We start from the raw sequence: 19,819 nt of genomic DNA, 5'->3' as shown, positions 1-19,819 counted from the left end.
AACCCTGAGTCAAGTCTTGGCACTAAAGATATTTAGTTTGTGGGTTTTTTTTTTTTTTTTTTTAAGAGAAAAAGACAATAGAACAACAATTAAAGTTACTTTCCCCCCCCCCAAAAAAATGTTTTATTTTCCTAGTTTAAAAAAAAACAAAAACAATATTATACAGTCATATTTTTGAAGGAAAATAAATTTTTGTAAGATTAAAAAATATTGTACAAGATATATTTGAAGAAACATTTTATTTTACTGATGAAATAGTACTTCTTTCAAAAAGAAAAAAACATTTTTCAAAAAAATACTGATGAACATGACTTATTTTTTAAATAATCAGTTTTATCAAAAATAGTTTTATTTTCCTAGTTTAAAAAAAAAACAATATTATACAGTCATATTTTCAAGATTTTTTGAAAACTAGAATTTCAAGAAAAATAGTGTAACATTACAAGACAATGTCAAGAAAAAAAGGCCAGATTTTTGTCAACAAAACACTCCCCCCCCCAAAAAAGGAAGAATAAAATCAGATAATTTGAGAATGCAATAGTGCCTTGACCTTTGAGCTGAATTGATTCTGTGACCACTTGTAACTCAAAACGCTTTGTATTGCAAATCACCTTTCCCCATTGAACCGTTCCATCGCCTCCAAAAATACCGGCAAAAATCTTTGTAATTTGATTTTTAAGTGAAATAGCACTACAATACTGTGCTTTATAAAAACATTCAACGGGCTTTGTGCTGCTTCTTTTGATGTGCATGCCTTGGCCTCCAGGGGGCAGTATACTACATACTGCACAGACAGATTTGATGATGAAACAGAAGACCATCTCAACTAAGAAGCAACAATAATAATTTGCTTTTCACAGAGGATAAAGAATATATACCTGAGAGTATTGTTGCATGCTTTGTCTTCATGTGTTGCTACTGCTTGTCTTCAAATTGTTATTTTTCATGATTACGAGTCATCGCTCAGCCAAATTTCCTTTAAAAGCACAGTAAAAAAAAAAAGTAGGTCAATGTTGGTTGATTGTAGATGTCCATCTGAGCAACAGGTGGACAATATGGTGGGTCAACACGTTAATCTGGTCAATCCCATTGGGAGCATCTGTCTGTCGGGCCCTCCAGTCAAGAGGCATTAAACTTTAACCAATCTAAATCGACCGTTACGCTTTAGCCAGCATCAGATCAGGATCGGACGGGCGCCGTGGCCGCAGAAGTGGCACTTTGGGCGTGGAGGAAGCATCACGATGGCGTTGCGGTGGCGCTCAGACTCTCTGGATGGCGACCGACTCGTGGAAATCTACCAGCGGGTGAGGATGGAAAGGAAACACAAAGGCATTGAGAATAGTCATATAATTTTGTTTGCAAGGAAATAAATATGACTTTACTTTCCTAAAAATACATGTTCTCGTTAGAAAAATATGAAAAATGCTAGTTTTCTTGTAAAAAAAAATACTTTGGCTTTTGAAAAATGTGTACATTTTTTGGGCTGTTTTTTTTTAAAATTATTATTATTTTAATAAATACGTTTAAAAAAAAAAAAAAAAAAAAAAGAACCCAAATATTTTTCTACAAAAAAATCGGACATTTTTAAATCACCCCCCCAAAAATCTAGTTTTACTTTTTAAAGAATCACATTTCTTGTTTTAAATTATTAAAAATATTACTGTTTCCTGTTTTTTTTAAACAACTTTTGTCAGTTTATTGGGTTGTTTACAAATGTTTTTAGTTGTTTTTTTAAAAGAATGAATGATATTTTGAGAAAAGTCTTTTTTTTTAAGAAAAAAAAATCGATTTTGAGAACATTTCTGAGGAAAGATATTTTTTGGCAAGACAAAAAAAACATTTGCATGAGTGAAAAAAAAACATTTTTGTACGATAAAACAATATTGTACAAGAAATGTAATTTTACTGATGAAAAAGTACTTTTTTCAAAAAGAAAAACAGTTTTCAAAAAAATAGATGATTTTTAAAATAATCAGTTTTCTCATTAAATTAATTCTGAAACATACTACTGTTTGCGGTCTTTAAAAAAACATAACTGGTACACTATAGGGGGTGATTCCAAATGTTTTTTTTGGGGGGGGGGGGGGGTTCATCGTTTGTGGTCCTATTTTCATGAGGAAAAAAATATTTTGAGAAAAATAAACATTTATGTGAAAAAGGCCAACTGTTGAGGATGTCATATTTTTACAAGAAAAAAAACTGTTTTATTTAGAAAATAACCTACATTTGGTAGAATAAAAGAAAGAGCCTCCGTTTGTGCACCTGTCAGAAGGACGGTGACCTGGCCGCAAAGTGCAGCAGCGGCAGGAACGACAAACGTGTCCGCAGCTCACTCTCCGTGCACATCTACGGCCTGCAAAGACGGCAGAACGTCGATGTCTCCAGGCCCGAGTACGACCACGGCCTGGAGGAGCTGAAAAAAAGTCACCTGGAGAACATGGCGCAGCTGGAGAGGATGTACATCAGTCCCTGGGAGGAAGATGAGGACGGACGTCTGCGGAGGGACGGCGACAAAAGCTCCATCAGGTTAGGAATCCAACATGCTTTTCGGGACTATTTACCCCAAAAAAAAAAAGTTGTTTTTTTTCTCTCTTAGAATGAAGTCATATTGTTTCAAAATGCTTTGCTGCCTCAATTTAGGAGCGACACGCTTTTTGTTAGTTAGTTTTTGTCAGTTTTTTTTTTTTTAGATACGAATCGCCAAAAGCACGCTAGCTTAATGCTAACACAATAATGGGGAACGCCAGAGACGGGCTAACAAAACTAGGATCGACGTTGCAGCGTTATAACCCTTTAAGCAACAGATATTTGAACGGAAACAGTGACATGTAGACAGACAAAATCACAGTACTTACAGGAAGATATTTTTGATCCTCTGCAAAAAAAACAACAACCAATATTATTGTACCTGACTGAGTAGTGAGTACTCGAGAGAGTAGTGGTGCGTCTAAAAATGAAATCACATTTTTTCATTTCAAAATTTAATAAAAATGAGCCCTCCCTGAAAATGGCCATAATTTCCCTAAAGTGGCCATTTCGAACCAAAATGGCAGGCTTCCTATGTGTTTTCAGGCAGGGCTTCTTGAGACTTTTATGTGGGCCTACTCATGACAAACAGAAAGAAAACTGGATTCAGGAGCTGAATTTGCTTGTTACTACAACAGGAGAAGTTTTTCTTTAAAAGGACCCCTCAACATGTCCAAAATTACCCTAAAAATGCAGTTTTAGACCAACAATGCAGACTTCTGACATCATTTCAGGCATGGCTTCTTGAGACTTTTTTGTGAGTCTACTCATGATAGACACGCCTAGCAAATTTCATGTTGCCGGCTTTGGGGGCTCAATTTTTCTAATCAATGTCAATTGAACAAAATCTCTAGGTCGGGTCCGTCTTTGAGGGAGTCATGGAAATGGCCAAAAAGAACCATTAAAAGGCCTCAAATGTCCCCTCGCAGGCCTTCGTCCGCAGTGCAGGAAGCTTCAGAGAATCAGTTCCCAGGAGGAGCTGGATTTCCACGAGACGTCGAGCGGCTCCGACCAATCCGAGCTGTCTGCGGAAGACGGCAGAAGAGAAACGACGCCGGATGCTCCCAGGGTGACTTCGACGCCGGGGCAAACCTTCGACGGGTTGGTCAAACAACTGAATAAATTGTACCCCTTTTGTAAAGTTTTTCAAGAAGAAAAAGTAGCCATCTTATGAGAATAAAGTTACGTTTTTCAAGAAAAAAGAGGGAATAAGTAGTCAGTTGACATGAATAAAGTCGGATTTTCTAGAGAAAAATAAGTGGTAATCTTTAGAGAGAAGAAAAAAAAAAATATATTTTTCGGCGAAACAAAGGCAGTAATCTTGGGTGAATAAAATGGCATATTTTTTTTTTTCAAGCATAAACTTGATTTTATTTCTGAGAATAGTCTTTTTTTTCCCCCCAAAGAAACATTTCGTAATTCTAGGAAATAAGTAGCAATCTTACGACACCAAGGTCCTAATTTTGAGAGAGAAAAAAGAAAGAAAAAGGTTATTACCAGTCATAAGTTTTATTTTTCAGGAAAAATAGTAAACGAGAAGCTTCTGAAAGAAATTTTGACAAGAATAGGCATATTTTATCAAGGGCCGGTATTTCAAAATTGCGATTATAACTAATGTCGTCGTCTTCCCCCACCAGAGAGAGTTCGCTCAGCCCAGAGGACATGATGATGATCCGGCAGCACCTCGGGGTCCGGTCCAGCTCGTCGGGTCCCAACCCCCAGAGCGGTCTCCTGCGTCAAAGGGGCTCTAACGGGCGGCCGGGCAACTCTAAAGTCACGGTCCCCAGACCTTTCCAGATGATGCTGCGAGAGGTGCGGAAGGTGCGCACCCGCTCTGAGTTGGAGCTTGAGAACGCGCTGCTCCGACGCGAGCTGGACGAGCTCAGGGAGTGCCAGAAAAAGTTCCGGGCCTCGCCGGCGCCGGCTCACGTCCGCCTGCCTCTCTACGACATCATCGGCCGCCGGCGGCCCTTCCACTTCCTGGAGAGAGAGAGGAAGAAGAGCGAGGCCAAGATGGCGGCGGACCCGGCCGGCGCCGGAGGACCACAAGGTGGGCGGAGGGCCTTCGCAGCTCGGCGCGTGCCCGTCTCGAGGTCGGCCTCCGACGCTCAGACTCAGCGGTCGTCGCCCGCCCCGAGCGGGGCCCCAGGCCCCCGCCGAAACTCAGATGCCGACAGGCCTCAGAGAGCTCCGTCGCCCAAGGCGGAGAAGAAGCAGCCGGAGGTTTCCGTCGAGCTGGTCAAACCGGGCGAGTGGGCCCACGTGGGCCTGATGCGCAACGGGAACTAACAGGCTTGTCTCGGGCTTGGCGTGTGCTAACCAACTGGACTGTACATTGAATTCGTTTTAGCGGGTTTAATAAAGAATGAAGAATATCAAAGTCGCGCCCCTGCGTCCATCTGCATGGAAAAAGTTTTGGCCACCAGTCGCTCCTAAATAAAAAGTCAAATCCGGAGTCAAGGAATGAACTAACCCGAGAATAAAGTTGTATCTTTAAAAAAAAAAAAAAAAAAAAAAACTAGAGCAAAGATGTATTGTATGTGAGAAAAAAAGATGTAATCCCACAAGAATTGTTCTATTTTCATTTTACAAGAATAGTGATACTTTTAGAGCAAAAAAAAAAAAGTATCACAATAATCGTATTTTTTGAGAAGTCACTTTTTTTTCACAGAACAAAGTAGCAATTTTCTGAGAAAAGTCTGAAGAAAGAAAAAAAATCTCACTATAATAAAGTTGTATTTTTTAAGTAAAAACAAGCAAGATGATCATCATAGTCAGTTTTCCCAAGAATAGAGTAGTAAAATCTTAGGAGGAAAAAGGTTTTGGGAAAACATTTTTCTGTCATCTTTTGAGAATAAAAATGGATTTTTTTTCAAGATAAAAAGGAATAAAAAGAACAGAAAAAAAGTTATTTAAAATAAATTATGGGAATTTCTTGGGGAGTTAAGTACTCTTTTCAGACAACAAAATAAAAACATTTCGAGAAAAAAAGCATTAATCTTACGAGAATAAAGTCGTATTTTAAAATAATAAAGTTATTTGTTCGCTGAAACTTCATTTTAGTTGTTTTGACTGACAGGTGGCTTTTCAATGGCGACAGCGAAACCCGGAAGTACTTACGGTTACAATTTCTTTTGCCGGAAGTCGTGCCTCGGCCGTACCATAAACAAAAGTGCGTGGGTTTGGTGAGTTATTTCTATTTTTTATTTTCTTTGCCAACTGTACGTCGAGCACGAAGCAATAAGCTTGAACTGCAATATTCAACCTCTTTTCTCTTTTTCTACTCTTAGGAAGTTAGCTTCCGTGAATGTTTTGCGTTTGTTTTCACGTCGGCTTTGGAGAGCACGTTGGCCAAAAAGTTCGATGTGCTTTTTCTCTGTTAAAGTTTGGGACGCTTTGTTTTACTAGTTTTAGGTATGTTACTAAAAAATTTAAACCGCCTGTATATTTCAAAAAAGAGGGTATCATTGTATAGAGAATTAAACAGGCCATTTGGCGGCCTCATTTTCCGGAAACCGTCGAGAGCAAGGTAATAACAAGCTAAGAACGTGTGTACTTGTGTGTCATTTAAAACAAACAGCCGAACAAATGTATAATCCTGTACATGTACACGCACACAATCTTCCACCAACTGCATCGTCAGGTTTGCTGCTCCAGCCATTGTGAAGTTACCACCCATGCATAAATCACATGAACTGGAAAGCTCGAATAACAGTGAACACAGAACTAAAAATGCTTAAGGTAGGACGTTGTGTCAAAACCTAAATAAAAACAGAAAACAATGATTTGAATATCATTTTCAATCTACGTTCAGTTGAATACACTTCAAAGACATGATATTTAAATGTTCAAACTGATTAATGTTAAGTTTTTTTGTTTGTTTTGTTTTACAAATATACTCTCATTTTTAATTTGATTCCTGCAACACAAGACTGAAAAAGTTCAGGAATGCCAAAAAACAACAACTTTGGAACATTCCACAGGTGACCATGTTAATTGTAAACAGGTGAGTGTCATGATTGGGTATAACGTTTTTCTGGACACTTGTATGACAAAACCAAGGTGTTTTTTTGTTAAATGAAATTGACACTTTTATACTGAGTCCATGTTAGAGAGTCACTCTATGGAGGTCTAAATAGCCAAAATAGGAAAAAATGTGAACACAAGTGACACCAGTTTTCAGGAAAAGGAGGAGCCTTGCTATGAGTGATGGCGAGATGAAGCTTCATGTGGTATCGTCATACTTAAGCCATTGGTGCGACCAACGGTTCATTACTTGAGAGCTAAAACAGAGATCCATAGAGAAAACAGTGACCAATCATCTCTCGTGATAGGTCCGTTTTAGTCACATGCTGTGATGACCTACTCAGCCTGCCCCTTGGTTCTACATACCATCTACGCCGCCGCCGATTTTGCAGCATAATTAAACGTATCACGTGGTCATCTAGGTGCATTTGTTCTAGCAGACAGTGTTCCACGGTCCCCATTGTTGTTGCTCTCTTCCTTGTTACGGAAAGTAAAAACGGCTACCGGAAATGGCCCAAATGCAAAGGAAACGCCACCCTGTGGCGTCCTAGCCAATACCAGCCGTAGCGACACCCCGGCTTGGAGGAGAACTGCAGATACACGTTCAAAACTGCATGCGTGGGTTCGCACACTCTTCTCTATAGACTTCTTACAGAACGAAACAACCAACATAAATCACAAAGAAGACAACGAAGGCAATTTTTTACGTGAGCAGCGGATACTAGAAAAAAACATGGCGCTGGTGGCCGTAGAACAGATCGGCGGAAGAGCCCAAAAATAGCCACAGAAACGGGCCGTCGACAAAGTAACACGAAATTAGTGTACTCACTATCATTCAGGGACGAACGCAGCACGCTGTTTAAATCCGTTGTCAGCGCGACAACTCACCCGCTAGCTGGAGTGGGATTAACCAATCCCAAACACTTGAAGCTTCATTCCCTGCGTCCTCCCACTGCGGTCAAACCATCCTCCACTCGGAAAGTAGCAGTCAAACCAGCCGCTCCTAATTTTGTTTATACTAGGCATTACGGTAAAGGGTCGCCAACTCGCGGCGAAAGCCACCTTCAAAATAAAAGCTTCCCAATAATACGGACGTAAGTGCTCTTCGGTTAAGGCATGCAACGAGCAAAGTTAATTTGAATCTTGTGATACATTACATACAGACATACATTTAAAAAAATACTTTATTTGATATCTGAGGAAAAATAAATGCCAATGGACTGCACTTATATAACGCTTTATCTACATCATCACAGTGGCCAAAGCGCTTTACAAAGACTCATATTCACACACACATTCATAAACCAATGGGCGACTGCTGCCATGCAAGGCGCTGTCATGCCCACTGGGAGCAAATTAGGGTTCAGTGTCTTGCCCAAGGAAACTTCGACATGCAGAAAGTCGTAGCAGGGATTCGAACCTTTCTACCGACTGAGTTTCGCCGCGAGTTGGGGACCTATTACCGTAATGCCTAGTATGAATAAAATTAGGGGCGGCTGGTTTGAACAAAATTAGGAGTGGCTTGCTTGACTGCTACTTTACGAGTGGAGGATGGCTTGACCGCAGTGTCCTCCCGTTAGTGTAGTCGTCCCAAACTCAACAGGCTGTTACCGATGATGGCGCTCATGGCGATGATCAACATTCTTGTTCTCCGTGAGTAACTCTTTATATTGTTTCTGTATGAACTCGTTTCACAGCCATTAAAAGGCACCGACAGAATACTTCCCCACCGCTTACGTCTATTAAGTATCGAGGCTCAGCGTACAATATATTGCCGTCATAATCAAATTAAAATGATATCATTTAATAATAATAATAATAATAAAACGGGCGACCAACAACGCGGTGTAGTGGTACACTCGTCTGACTTTGGTGCAGGCAGCGTGGGTTCAGTTCCCACTCAGTGACGTTGTGAATGTGAGTGCGAATGGTTGTCCGTGTCTATATGTGCCCTGCGACTGACTGGCGACCAGTTCAGGGTGTAGTCTGCCTTTCGCCCGAAGTCAGCTGGGATAGGCTCCAGCGTCCCGCGACCCTAACCAGGATAAGCGGTGTTGAAAATGGATGGATGGATGGATGGACCAACAACGCAATGACTGAGCTCAGCGTGCCTGACTAGACGTTGGTGGATTTGTTCGTACTTGTCCATCGGCGGCTCCATCTTCCTCACGTTTGAGGAAAACCACGTGACATAAATTGGAGCCAGTCACTACGCTCACGAAGTCCTTCTCGGCGCTCTTTCCTTCTTCCGCGTTTTCTGCGTGCGCGCTGAAAGCGATCAAATCTGAACAAAGGTACACAATAATATTGTGTCACTTTGAGACAGCCCTGTTCCTTTTTTTCCCTTTTTTTTTTTTTTAAAAAATGTAATTTTTTTTTTTTTTTACAATACAAAAAGGTACCATAAATGAAAAATTACCTTTATTCTACTGCTGTACATACAAATCTGCCTCTGGTAACATCAGTGGCTAATAAATCCTTTATTGTGAATGCATTTGAGTGTCATGAGAAGCTTTTGAAACTAGCAATTATTATTATTATTATTATTATTCAATCTGTTTTAATTAGGTAAGGGCGCGCATGAAGCTGTAAAATGTGAATACGTGGAAAGAACACTTTTCAAGATAATGCAGTAGGCGGCATCATTCCAGGCTTTCGTGTCTCAAGAACAACGTTGTCGACTCTGTTCTTCCGTGGTTAAACGTTCCAGTGAGAATATTAAAATCCGTGCGAGCGCGTGGTGTGAGTGCGTGCGCGGCCTTGCAAGTCTAATTGCCGCATTCTCTCGCCTTGCCAGTTCTTGTGCACTTGCACAGCGGCCTGACTGCTCCCACCTGCGAGGTCAGGCGGACCTCTCGAGGGTGGTATTACAAAATCGTCGGCGAAGTCCGGCCACCTTGCGATCGTTACGACTGGACCAACGGGACGGTAGGATATGGGTCACTAGCCACTTCTCTTTCTTTCAACTGCGCGTGCCGGCGTGGGCTTTCTCCCACATCCCGAAAACAAGCACGCTAGGTTAATTGAAGACTCTAAATTGCCTGTAGGTGTGTGATTGTTCTTCTTCATTCTGAAAATGGATGGATTGGTAACATACTGTACTGTAGCAAGATGGCAACCTGAGTAGAAAAGTAGATGGCTAAAGGTTCGAAGTAAGAACTTCGAGAATGCCAACATGCCGTACAGCCAGAAAGCAATCCAAGTAGAAAAAAATGATCATGCGTCGGTGCTTTTTAGGGTCACGTGCTGGTCAATCACAAGCAAAGCGACAAGGCGATCTGGCTGTGCGACGACAGAAACCTTCATCTCGCCGTTTGTGTGAAGGACATCCACCGCAACAGAGATTGCCCCAGACATGTGAGAAACGTTGACTCACTCGTTTTTGCCCAGTGACCAAAATTCTAAGAGACATACATCGTGTTCTTCTTTCTGCTCAGGAGGTTCCACTAGTTGTCAAATGCCATGGTGAGCCTCGTTTTGATTCTTGTTCAATTCCTCCACTTCCGTAAAATCGTGGGACAGGCTCAGGGTCTGACGTCTGTTCTTTTTTTCTTCCTTCGCAGTAAACTGCACTGCAGATTCTGAAATTGTCCTGTCTACAAGTAAGTTAGCACTGCAAGCACACCGTTCCCTCCACACGCACAAATTAAGCTCAATTGTTTTTGGAAACGAAGACAATTTTGAGTCTTACGAAAAACATAACGCAGATGTTTTTGTAAACAAAGCCCATTTTGAGTGTCATGAAAAATGGGCGAATCTGTGTGTTTTTGTTCATAAAAGGTGTGTATCCCCCGCAATGAACTGGGGTTCAGTGTACAATGCTATGCTATGCTAATATGAAGAAAATCAATGTTGAACCCGTGTGCTCTCCTGACAGAAGACGACGACAGAAGAATACTCGTGATAGTCATCCCCGTCGTCGTCATGGTTCTGGGCCTTTGTTGCGGGTTCTGCCCCCCCCTGATGATATATTTCTGCAATTAAAAAATATGATAGTGAAATGAAGTCGAACAATGTTTTGGGACCATTAGACACACGAAAGCCATTCAAACTTTGGATCTGTGTGTTCTTTATAATGTGTTTTTGTAATACGATGTGCCTTTTTGCCACTGATTGCATGTCAACCCCTTACAGTACAGTATGTTCTGAATAAATGAAAAAAGGTCAAGTGTCGCTGACGCTCTAGGTTGCTATGACAACATATGTAAATGTATATCTATGCGAATTTACTAATGAAATATATATATTTATTTATATTTGTATATATTTCTATGCAAGTTTCTACCTTTATGGTCATTATTCTGTGTTGCAAATTGTTGGAATGTTTTGTTGTTGTTTTGTTTGCAAAATCTCGTGTGAGCGATGACTTCCGTTTCGGGTGACGTATGCGGCTGGCGCGAGAGAGAGACGAGAGCTTTTTGCCTCAGCCACAGGACTCGCTACTCCAAAGAACTACTATCCTTCTTATTTTAAAACTAGGTATCCATCAATTTGCATGTGATAATGAGGTGACTACGCATTTATATGGTTTCACAGTCAGCGGCCCTCTGAGGGAAAGCGTGACGACAATGTGGCCCGCGACAAAAATTAGTTTGACGCACCTGCATTACAGCTTTCGATGTTGATGTTTAAGGCTTAAACACAGTGGCAGTCTGCAGGTGCTCGTGCAGAACTGAATCCAGCGATGCCGCAGCATCCACCAATTCTCCAAAACCACCGGGATTTTCGGAGCCTTCACCTTCATCCTGGCCACGCAGTGGCAGTTCAAACGTACAACAGAACTTGAAACATTTTTTTTTGCCTTTTCAGCAAAAGTGTTTTAAATGCGTCATACCTGTTTTTGTCCATGCGGAATCGCGTCGTGACGTTGGAAAAAGCAGGCAGGGGAACCAAAACGGAGCGTTCGTCTCGCTGCACGCCGTTTGATTTGACTTCCGCTTGATTGGGATGGCTTGTCTTGAACGTCGAGCTTCTGCACATCAAATTTCGAAACACAGATTTGAAATCAACACTCGCCCGGAGATTATATGGAAAACTCTGGTTCAGAGTTCAATCAACACTTTTGAAAGAGTGAACATTGTTGACAGTGTTATTAAACACCTCTGGTAGTTTAAAATATTGACATCATAAGGGAAGAGTTCAAATTTACACTAACGTGTTACCTAACAACACTGACAGCGTAAAAAAATATTGATCTAAAAAAAACAAAACACTTTTGCGATACATCAGACAGATTTTCGCTATTATGCTGCACACAAATGCAATAAGTTGCCAACAGAAGTGACGTCAGCCCACAGTGTGCATGTTTTTAAGTCCAGGTTAAAAACTGCTTTTTCGAACATTTCCACTTTTAAATGGTATTTCTTGCACTGTACGCTTTTTTAATTCTATTTTGATTTTTTTCACGCTTTGTTTTAAATGTTTATAAGCTGATTCCCCCCCCCCCCCTTTTTGTTTTTAAATACTTTTAATCATGTAAAGCACACTGTATGAAATGCGCTATATAAAAAAAAACATTGTTTTGCTTCGCTTACGTGCAGTAGGAACAATATAACCCAGGCTGATGCAATATTGATGCAATATTGCAATAACGTCCTGGCTCACCGTATCACCTCAGTTAGCTGTGATTAAGGAACTCGTGGGCACGTTTTTGGATTCTTCTGTCCCGTAAGCATCTATCTATCTATCTATCTATATCTCTCTCTCTCTCTCTCTCTCTCTCTCTCTCTCTCTCTCTCTCTCTCTCTCTCTCTCTCTCTCTCTCTCTCTCTCTCTCAAAATGAGTAAAGAGTGCGTTCATTCAAGAACTGCTTGAGGTATGCCCACGTACGTTTTTACTACAATACGGCTAGAAAGCAAGCGACAGAACGTTATGTAGCATAGCAGGCTAGTCCTACACATTAATTGTTGTACATCACCATGACGGCATCGTTCACGTGACACTGTTTCGAATCACTCCGCTTGAGAAAGAGGGACACAAGCTCCAAAGCCTCGGTATCATTTGCCCATCAATACAAAATGGAGAAAATGAATTTTGCTGCGGGGTGGGTTGTGTGTGCAGTGTGAAATCACACTGAAGCTGTTTAATGACACACCAGTTGGAGGTTACTGTAAAACTGAACGCACAGGAAAAAGAATGGCCAGCTCAATGCTAACACTCAATGGAAAACCTCATTGACAGGCAAGCTAAAAATAGCATTAGATTTTCTTCAAAAACACACACGCCATAGTCACGCATACACAGGCAGGTAATAGATCTATTTTGTTTTTGTTTTGCTTATTTTTTTGGGGGGGGGGGGGGGGTTAACAATGCTGAAAACACTTATTTGGGGTTCATCCTCACTTATTCAAGAATTGTCTGGGTTAAACAAACAAACAAACCAAAAAAAAAGCAACGCAATTATCATTAGTATCACATGTCTGCAGATGTTTGTTATTAGCGGTCCCGGCTGGTCCCTATCCCCCACGAATACCAGGGGTCTCCTCTATATTAGTGTGCAAGTGTTTAGTGTGAGTGTGACTCTGGATTAAGTCTAATTGCCACTTTCTCTTGCCTGCCAGTTCTTCTTGTGCACTTGAGCAGTGGGCGGCGTCCCACTTGCGAAGTCACGCATGATTCCAAAGGTTGGCATTACAAAATCAGTGGGAATGACACAGCGCCCTGCACTCGTTATCAGTGGACCAATGGGACGGTAGGATATATCCCACTAGTCACTTCTTTCTTTCAATGCACTAATACTGTCTAACGGGGGCAAATTCCCCTGAGATAGATTGTATAGCATTTGAAATGAGTGTTGATCAAACGCTTCCATATAGCAATTTGAATTCTGAAAGCGCTAAGGCAGCTCGATAAGGAGCTTACATCTTGCCCTGCAGTAAGGCACTACTTTTAATTCGAATGAAATGGCAACATATGCAGGAGCAAGATGACAAACTTAGTAGAAAAAGTACTAAGATCGATAAGGGTTTTATAGTCTGTAGTCGGGTACTATTTCTTATTTAGAATTTGTAAAATGCCAACTTACAGATGGCAACCTGAGTAGAGAAACTCTAAGGCCGATGGTTAATACATCACACTTTGTAGCCGGGTACTACTTTAAATGAGAACTGGTGAAATGTTAACATGGTAGCTGTTGTTATGCTAACATGCAGTCAGATAGCAGTCCAAGTCGAGAGTGCTCTAAAGCAGATTGCTAATGATCGTGCGTCGGTGCTTTTTAGGAGGTCGTGCTGGCGACGCACAGGCCGAGGGACAAGTCTGTAACCGACAAGGTGATCCAGCTGTGGAACGAAAAATATCGTTATCTTGCCGTTTGTGTGGAGGACATGCAACGCAACAGAGAATGCCCCAGTCAGGTGCGAATCACGACTCCACCAGTGACACCGTGTCTATCTTTTTGCTGATGACAAAATTGCTAAGCTAAGAGACATCTGTTTTTTTTTTTTTTTTTTCTCTCCTCAGAATTTCTCAGGAGTTGTCACATGTCCAGGTAAGCCTAATTTTCATTCTTGTTCAAGTCCTCCACTTCTGCAAAAAAAAATCAATCAAATGGCTCCCTGTAAAAACAAACAACTCTCCGGAGTGGCCATCTATATAGTACAACCCCAATTCCAATGAAGTTGGGATGTTGTGTTAAACATGAATAAAAACAGAATACAATGATTTGCAAATCATGTTCAACCTATATTTAATGGAATACACTACAAAGACAAGGTATTTAATGTTCAAACTGATCAAACTTTGTTTTGAGCAAATAATCATTAACTTAGAATTTTATGGCTGCAACATGATCTAAAAAAGCTGCGACACGGTCCTGTTTACCACTGTATTAAATCATCTTTTCCATTCCAACAGCCTCTTCCCTCTTGCGATCAACTTCTTACACACCTACCCTACAATTCCATTACAACATGCTGGCAATTTTTTGTCTTGAGTTTGTTGTCACATTTCTGTGGGGCCAATTATATATTACTCGTGCACTCACTGTAGTAGTTTCGCCACGCTGCACTATCTGCATAGCTGTTGTTGACCAATACTGGCCACTCATGCCAGAGTAGCATTTGCACACTGACCGAGGAGTATCTGCAACACAATCGACATTGTCCCAGATGATCGCACTACTCGTCACTTTAAACCGCATCCACTCCTTGAAGTCTCGGCGCCCTTTGCACAATGGTCATTGCACCGGACTATTGCAATATTAGTCATTCGAACTGCTCTAAGTGCTAGATGACTCTGCATCTTTTTGCACAATTGTCAAAAAAAAAAAAAAATGTACCGGCATTACCAGATAACTAGCAACCCTTTATTGCTCAGTGACTGTTTTTTTGTCAGTCTTTATGTCTCAAAAGTGTTCTGTCAATTGATGATATTATGGACCCTAGATGATGAAATCCCTAAATTCCTTGCAATTGTATGTTGAGGAACATTGTCCTTAAACTTGGACTATTTTCTCACGCACTTGTTCACAAAGAGGTGAACATCACCCCATCTTTGCTTGTGAATGACTGAGCAATTCTGGGAAGCTCCTTTTATTCCCAATCATGGCACCCACCTGTTCACCTGTGGGATATTCCACACAGGTGTTGTTTGAACATTCCTCAACTTTCTCAGTCTTTTTTGCCACCTGTCCCAGCTTTTTTGGAATATGTTGCAGCCATAAAATTCTAAGTTAATGATTTGCTAAAAACAATAAAGTTGATCAGTTTGAACATTAAATATCTTGTCTTTGTAGTGTATTCAATTAAATATAGGTTGACCATGATTAGCAAATCATTCTATTCTGTTTTTATTTGTTTAACACAACATCCCAACTTCATTGGAATTGGGGTTGTACGTTATGGTACAGTGAGCGGAACAACAGCTCAGGGTTTGAAATCTTTTCTCCCCCCACCCACAATCTACTGCACGGAAATGTATGAAGCCTCTCAGTCTACAGGTCAGTGTGCATTGCAAGCATTGGACACACTATCGACACATACTGCACGCGTGCTCTCCACCCGGACCTCCTCTGTGTCTGCACCTTGGAAACACTCAGACGAATTAAGCTAATATGCTGTGTGTTTTTGTAAACAAAGACAATTATTTGGCCAACACGCTTCTTCGTAAATTCATAGAAAATGGACGCGCCCCGTCTCTCTGAACAGAGTTTCTCAGAGCGCAGCGAGAGCGATAGATTGAATTTCCCATTGTACCCAATGGTAGCCTAAGTGTTTTTGGAAGACATTTTTGAATTTTGCCAGAGCTATAATGTAAAATTTTGTTATTAACAAAGGAAATTTTGATTCCTATGAATTTTTTTTTTTGTTGTACACAGACTATTTTGAGTCTTTGACACTTCTAACATTTAACAGCACATTTTTTTAAACTTAAAAAGCCAATTTTGAGTCTCGTTTAAAAAAAAAAAAGACGTTTGGGATTTTGACAAAGCCAACGTACGTTTCGTAAACGGAGGCAATTTTTAGTCTCACGAAAAACCTAACTCAATTTCCTCTGTATGACGATGCTAAAGTTTTTGTAAATGTCAAAGGATATTTACGTCTTCAACGATGCTAATGTACAGTACTTGTTTTTGTAAACAATTTTTAGTATTTGTCAAAGCGAAAAAGTTTTACGTTCGCTTGCAAAGTTTTTGCATTCTCAGTCTACATTTTACCGTTTTATTTTCTACAATGTTCGCATGAGTTTGTTGAAGCAGATCGCAAGTATCGTATTTCACATTTTTATTGAAAACTTGCACAGTTGAACAAGTTTGATGTCGCACTTTGAAGTGCTTATATGCGGATACGAAGGGGCTTTTGTTTACTACGACGGACATGAACGCATAAACTTTGCACGCCCGTGATGAACTGGGATTCACTGTACAATGTTGAACCTTGTGCTCTCCTCACAGGAAGAAGACTTGCGTTCGTCATCCCCGTACTGGTGCTGTTTCTGCTGTGCTGTTTCTGATGCTCAGCGGGACAATATCCACACTCTCACATTTATTAAATTATAAAAAGATGGACACATGTTTTTATAATTTAATAAATGTGATAAAGTATAATATACTGTATAAACAGGATCAAATGCGGTTTACACCGTCCGCATATCCAATCGCGTGGTGTACGGCAGGGCGGCACTTTAAAACTTTATCCCGGCTAACCTTGATTCCTCTTATTCCTTCTCTTTACTCTGGAGTCAGCCACTCCTCCCTCAAAAGTCTCCAGAGATTTCAAAATGCTGCTGTTCGCCTCTCGACTGGAACACGTAAAAGGGAGCACATACTGAAACTGCGATCGCGGCCTCCCTCCACTATCCCCCCTCCCCCAAAACGTCTCGCCCCGCCTTATCTCTCTAAGCGGCTCCATCCTCACACTCTTGGCTGGGTGCCTCAGGTCACCAGACAGACGGTGTTGTTGATATTATATTATATGTTCAATCTGTGCAGTTCACAATGAAATCTCAAGATTGTCAAATCATTCTGGTGCCAAAGGGTGCTACCAAGTGTCAGAAAGCTCGCTGTTCTGTTGTGGGCGGCTGCTTCCGGCACATGGTTTCTTCAATCTATGCATCACGGTTCAGGGGGGAGAGTGGTCGTCTTCTTAGCCAAAGGTTGTGGCTCGGACCCTGAGCCCTTGTGACCACGACCATGCTCCCGATGTTGCCTCATCAGTAGGTGACTGAGGAGATAGTGATAAAGCACTTTGAGAACCACTATACAAGTGAAAACAAAAGAGGTGGAGCTGGTGGGGGTGGGGCGACTTGTTTGGTATCAGGAGCAATATAGCAAATCCCAGAAGGGAAAAACAAAGCAAAAAAACTAGTTTTGAATAAGGTCGTCAATTGCCTTTTCCACCAGCAAAGGAGCAATACACTGATTTAGAGACGTGCAAAATGTTTTTTACATCCCAATAATGATACAGATGGTGATATTTTTGACATGAAATTAGTTTTCTGTGGGCGGCACGGTGATAAACTGGTTAGAGCGTCTGCCTCACAGCGCTGAGGACCCGGGTTCAATCCCCGGCCTCGCCTGTGTGGAGTTTGGATGTTCTCCCCGTGCCTCTGTGGCTTTTCTCCGGGCACTCCGGTTTCCTCCCACATCCCAAAAACATGCATGGTAGGTTAATTGACGACTCCAAATTGCCCGTAGGTGTGAATGTGAGCGTGAATGGTTGTTTGTTTGTATGTGCCCTGCGATTGACTGGTGACGAGTTCAATTTTTTTTATGTAGACCACACAATTAATTACAATATTAATAAAAATAAAATGTATCCGGTGACCAAATAAATACCCTTCAGAATATTTGCAGCACAGTGCAAAGAATAATAATAAAAAAAATACTATCCAGCTCAGTGCTTCAAGTAACATTCAAGTTTGCTGACCATTTATCCAGTAAAAGTATTAGGAAAATAAATGAAAGGATTCCCTCAGTAGCGTTTATATCGTTATATCATATAGTTGTACACTGATTAAAATTTGAGATTTTATGATAATTAACCAGCCTCCGTGTGATGTGCCTTTTTGACAACTCCTGTTGTTTGCGGGCTATTTGAAATCCTTTGTAAATATAAAACTGGAGACCCTCGCTCTTAAGTGGTGAAAACGTACGTGTGTCTGCAAATAATAATGCAATATATTGCTTTTCGAGACGCTTTACAATTTCATGTATTGCATCACAATCCTTCTGACAGGGGATTCTGCCAGACGAATGTATGCTTATTTTATATTTAATGATATTTTATTATTTTAAGACCAACTGTTGTTTTAATTGTAGAATGTACAAATGAATTCTGTATGGTTTACTTTACGCAAGAATTGTAACTTTTTTTTCATGAAAAAACAAGTTGATTCTTGTAAAGTTTCTATTTTCTTCTCTGGAAATATATATCCTTATCGTTCCACTTTGCTGCTGACTTTGTCCCCTGGTTTCGAAAGCCGGCATTCTGCGGCTGTTCCTCCACTGCCCCGGCTGATTTCTTTCTTCAGCTGTTCAACCTGCTATTGTCGCCAAGGGCTGGAGGCTATAACGGCCCCTCCAACGAACTTATCTGTGATTTAGGTACATTTTGCATCATCTCAGATGATATTCTGTGCACTCTTTTTGTTTGTTTGTTTCTCCATATGGCTTTCGTTATGTCGTCACAACTGGGAAACTAGCAGTGGGAACGACACGGGACAGATTTCGTAAAAGATCGTGATTGTTGCATTGACTCGATCGCAAGTGGGCTGTTCTGTGTGTCTGAGAAGACGTTTCGCCTCCCACCTGAGCAGGCGTCATCAGTTCATGCAGCAAGGCTTAGTTAAGACGCACTAGTCAGTATTTGTGTGGAAAACTCAACTATTTATGCTCCCAAGTTAGAGGCACGCACTGGCTCATTTGAAGATTTTGTTTTCAAATGTCATCATGGTGTCGCTTTGCCTTCCCTTCCCTCGCTGAGCTGTAAGATGACCGACTGCTCCTGAATGAAGCTCAGAGCGCAAACGATGGAACGATGGCCCTTCCTGGTGCGCATGAGACAAGTCTCGTCACTGTCCATTTTTAAAACTCTTCTTAAAACCCATTTTGTATTTAACTTTGTTTTTTTTATATGTCTAAAGTTGAAGTTTAACTTTTTTTTAAATAAACAGTTGACTTGCGGGTTTCTTCAATCTGTGCGGCGTACAATACAATCTCAAGACGGTGCCACTACCAATTGAAGTTTACTTAACTCTAAAACAAAAAGAATGACACATTGTGCACTTGAAACTACCACGCTCTCCTTCAAGCATAGGCTACAATGGAAAACCCTACAGCCACACAAGTTAACAACATTAATCAAAATGATAAAGTACAGTCACGCCAGCCGAGTGTTTAAAACAATTTGAAGCTGGAGATATGTTTACAATAGACGAGATCGAGAATTTAAAGGTACAGGCACCAAATGACGCTCGAATGTGATTGCATGTGTGAGACTTTCGGCTTGAGTATATTTCACAAAACTAGTTAATATCTTTACATTCTTTTCTATTATATTTTTATGAGTATATTTTACAATAAACTGCCACTTGTCTTTTTTTTTTTTTTTTTTTTTTTAATTTTAAAAAATATTGTGTCTTTTGGGGGGGGGGGACTGGAACAGATTAATTACATTTCCACTCATTTTAAAGGAGACATACATTTTGCGATACCAGTTTTTTTTTTAGATAAGAGAATGGTCATGTAACAAATGTAACTTGCATCTCAAGGCACCACTGTATGCTATTTCGATTGATAAAAATATTTTACTTAGGAAATTACTTTTT

At 40.7% G+C, this 19,819-nt stretch overlaps 2 protein-coding genes across 5 annotated transcripts; both read left to right on the top strand.

Moving 5' to 3' along the window:
• Window positions 1-230: 230 nt before the first annotated feature.
• On the top strand, window positions 231-5,967 carry LOC133409939 (protein FAM161A-like). 2 transcript variants are annotated; one of them, XM_061690548.1, is made up of 3 exons: window positions 231-1,304; window positions 2,270-2,526; window positions 4,164-5,967. In XM_061690548.1, the coding sequence occupies exons 1-3, from the start codon at window positions 1,242-1,244 to the stop codon at window positions 4,813-4,815; spliced, it is 972 nt and encodes a 323-aa protein (XP_061546532.1). In that variant the 5' UTR covers window positions 231-1,241; the 3' UTR covers window positions 4,816-5,967. The 2 variants fall into 2 exon arrangements, with proteins under 2 accessions (XP_061546532.1, XP_061546533.1); XM_061690549.1 differs by lacking the exon at window positions 231-1,304 and adding an exon at window positions 3,456-3,627 and having other exon boundaries at window positions 2,391-2,526.
• A 1,932-nt stretch (window positions 5,968-7,899) lies between these two features.
• Window positions 7,900-19,089, top strand: LOC133409696 (uncharacterized). 3 transcript variants are annotated; one of them, XM_061690084.1, is made up of 10 exons: window positions 7,900-8,205; window positions 9,350-9,480; window positions 9,790-9,909; window positions 9,990-10,017; window positions 10,116-10,154; window positions 13,114-13,244; window positions 13,774-13,908; window positions 14,015-14,042; window positions 15,402-15,491; window positions 16,446-19,089. In XM_061690084.1, the coding sequence occupies exons 1-10, from the start codon at window positions 8,166-8,168 to the stop codon at window positions 16,502-16,504; spliced, it is 801 nt and encodes a 266-aa protein (XP_061546068.1). In that variant the 5' UTR covers window positions 7,900-8,165; the 3' UTR covers window positions 16,505-19,089. The 3 variants fall into 3 exon arrangements, with proteins under 3 accessions (XP_061546068.1, XP_061546069.1, XP_061546067.1); XM_061690085.1 differs by lacking the exon at window positions 15,402-15,491; XM_061690083.1 differs by having other exon boundaries at window positions 15,402-19,089.
• Window positions 19,090-19,819: the final 730 nt, after the last annotated feature.

Source organism: Phycodurus eques, chromosome 11 (genome assembly GCF_024500275.1).
Source record: "Phycodurus eques isolate BA_2022a chromosome 11, UOR_Pequ_1.1, whole genome shotgun sequence".
Lineage (NCBI taxonomy): Eukaryota > Metazoa > Chordata > Actinopteri > Syngnathiformes > Syngnathidae > Phycodurus > Phycodurus eques.
The sequence above is the reverse complement of the archived record's forward strand: the minus strand, read 5'-3'. Positions and strand labels throughout refer to the sequence as shown.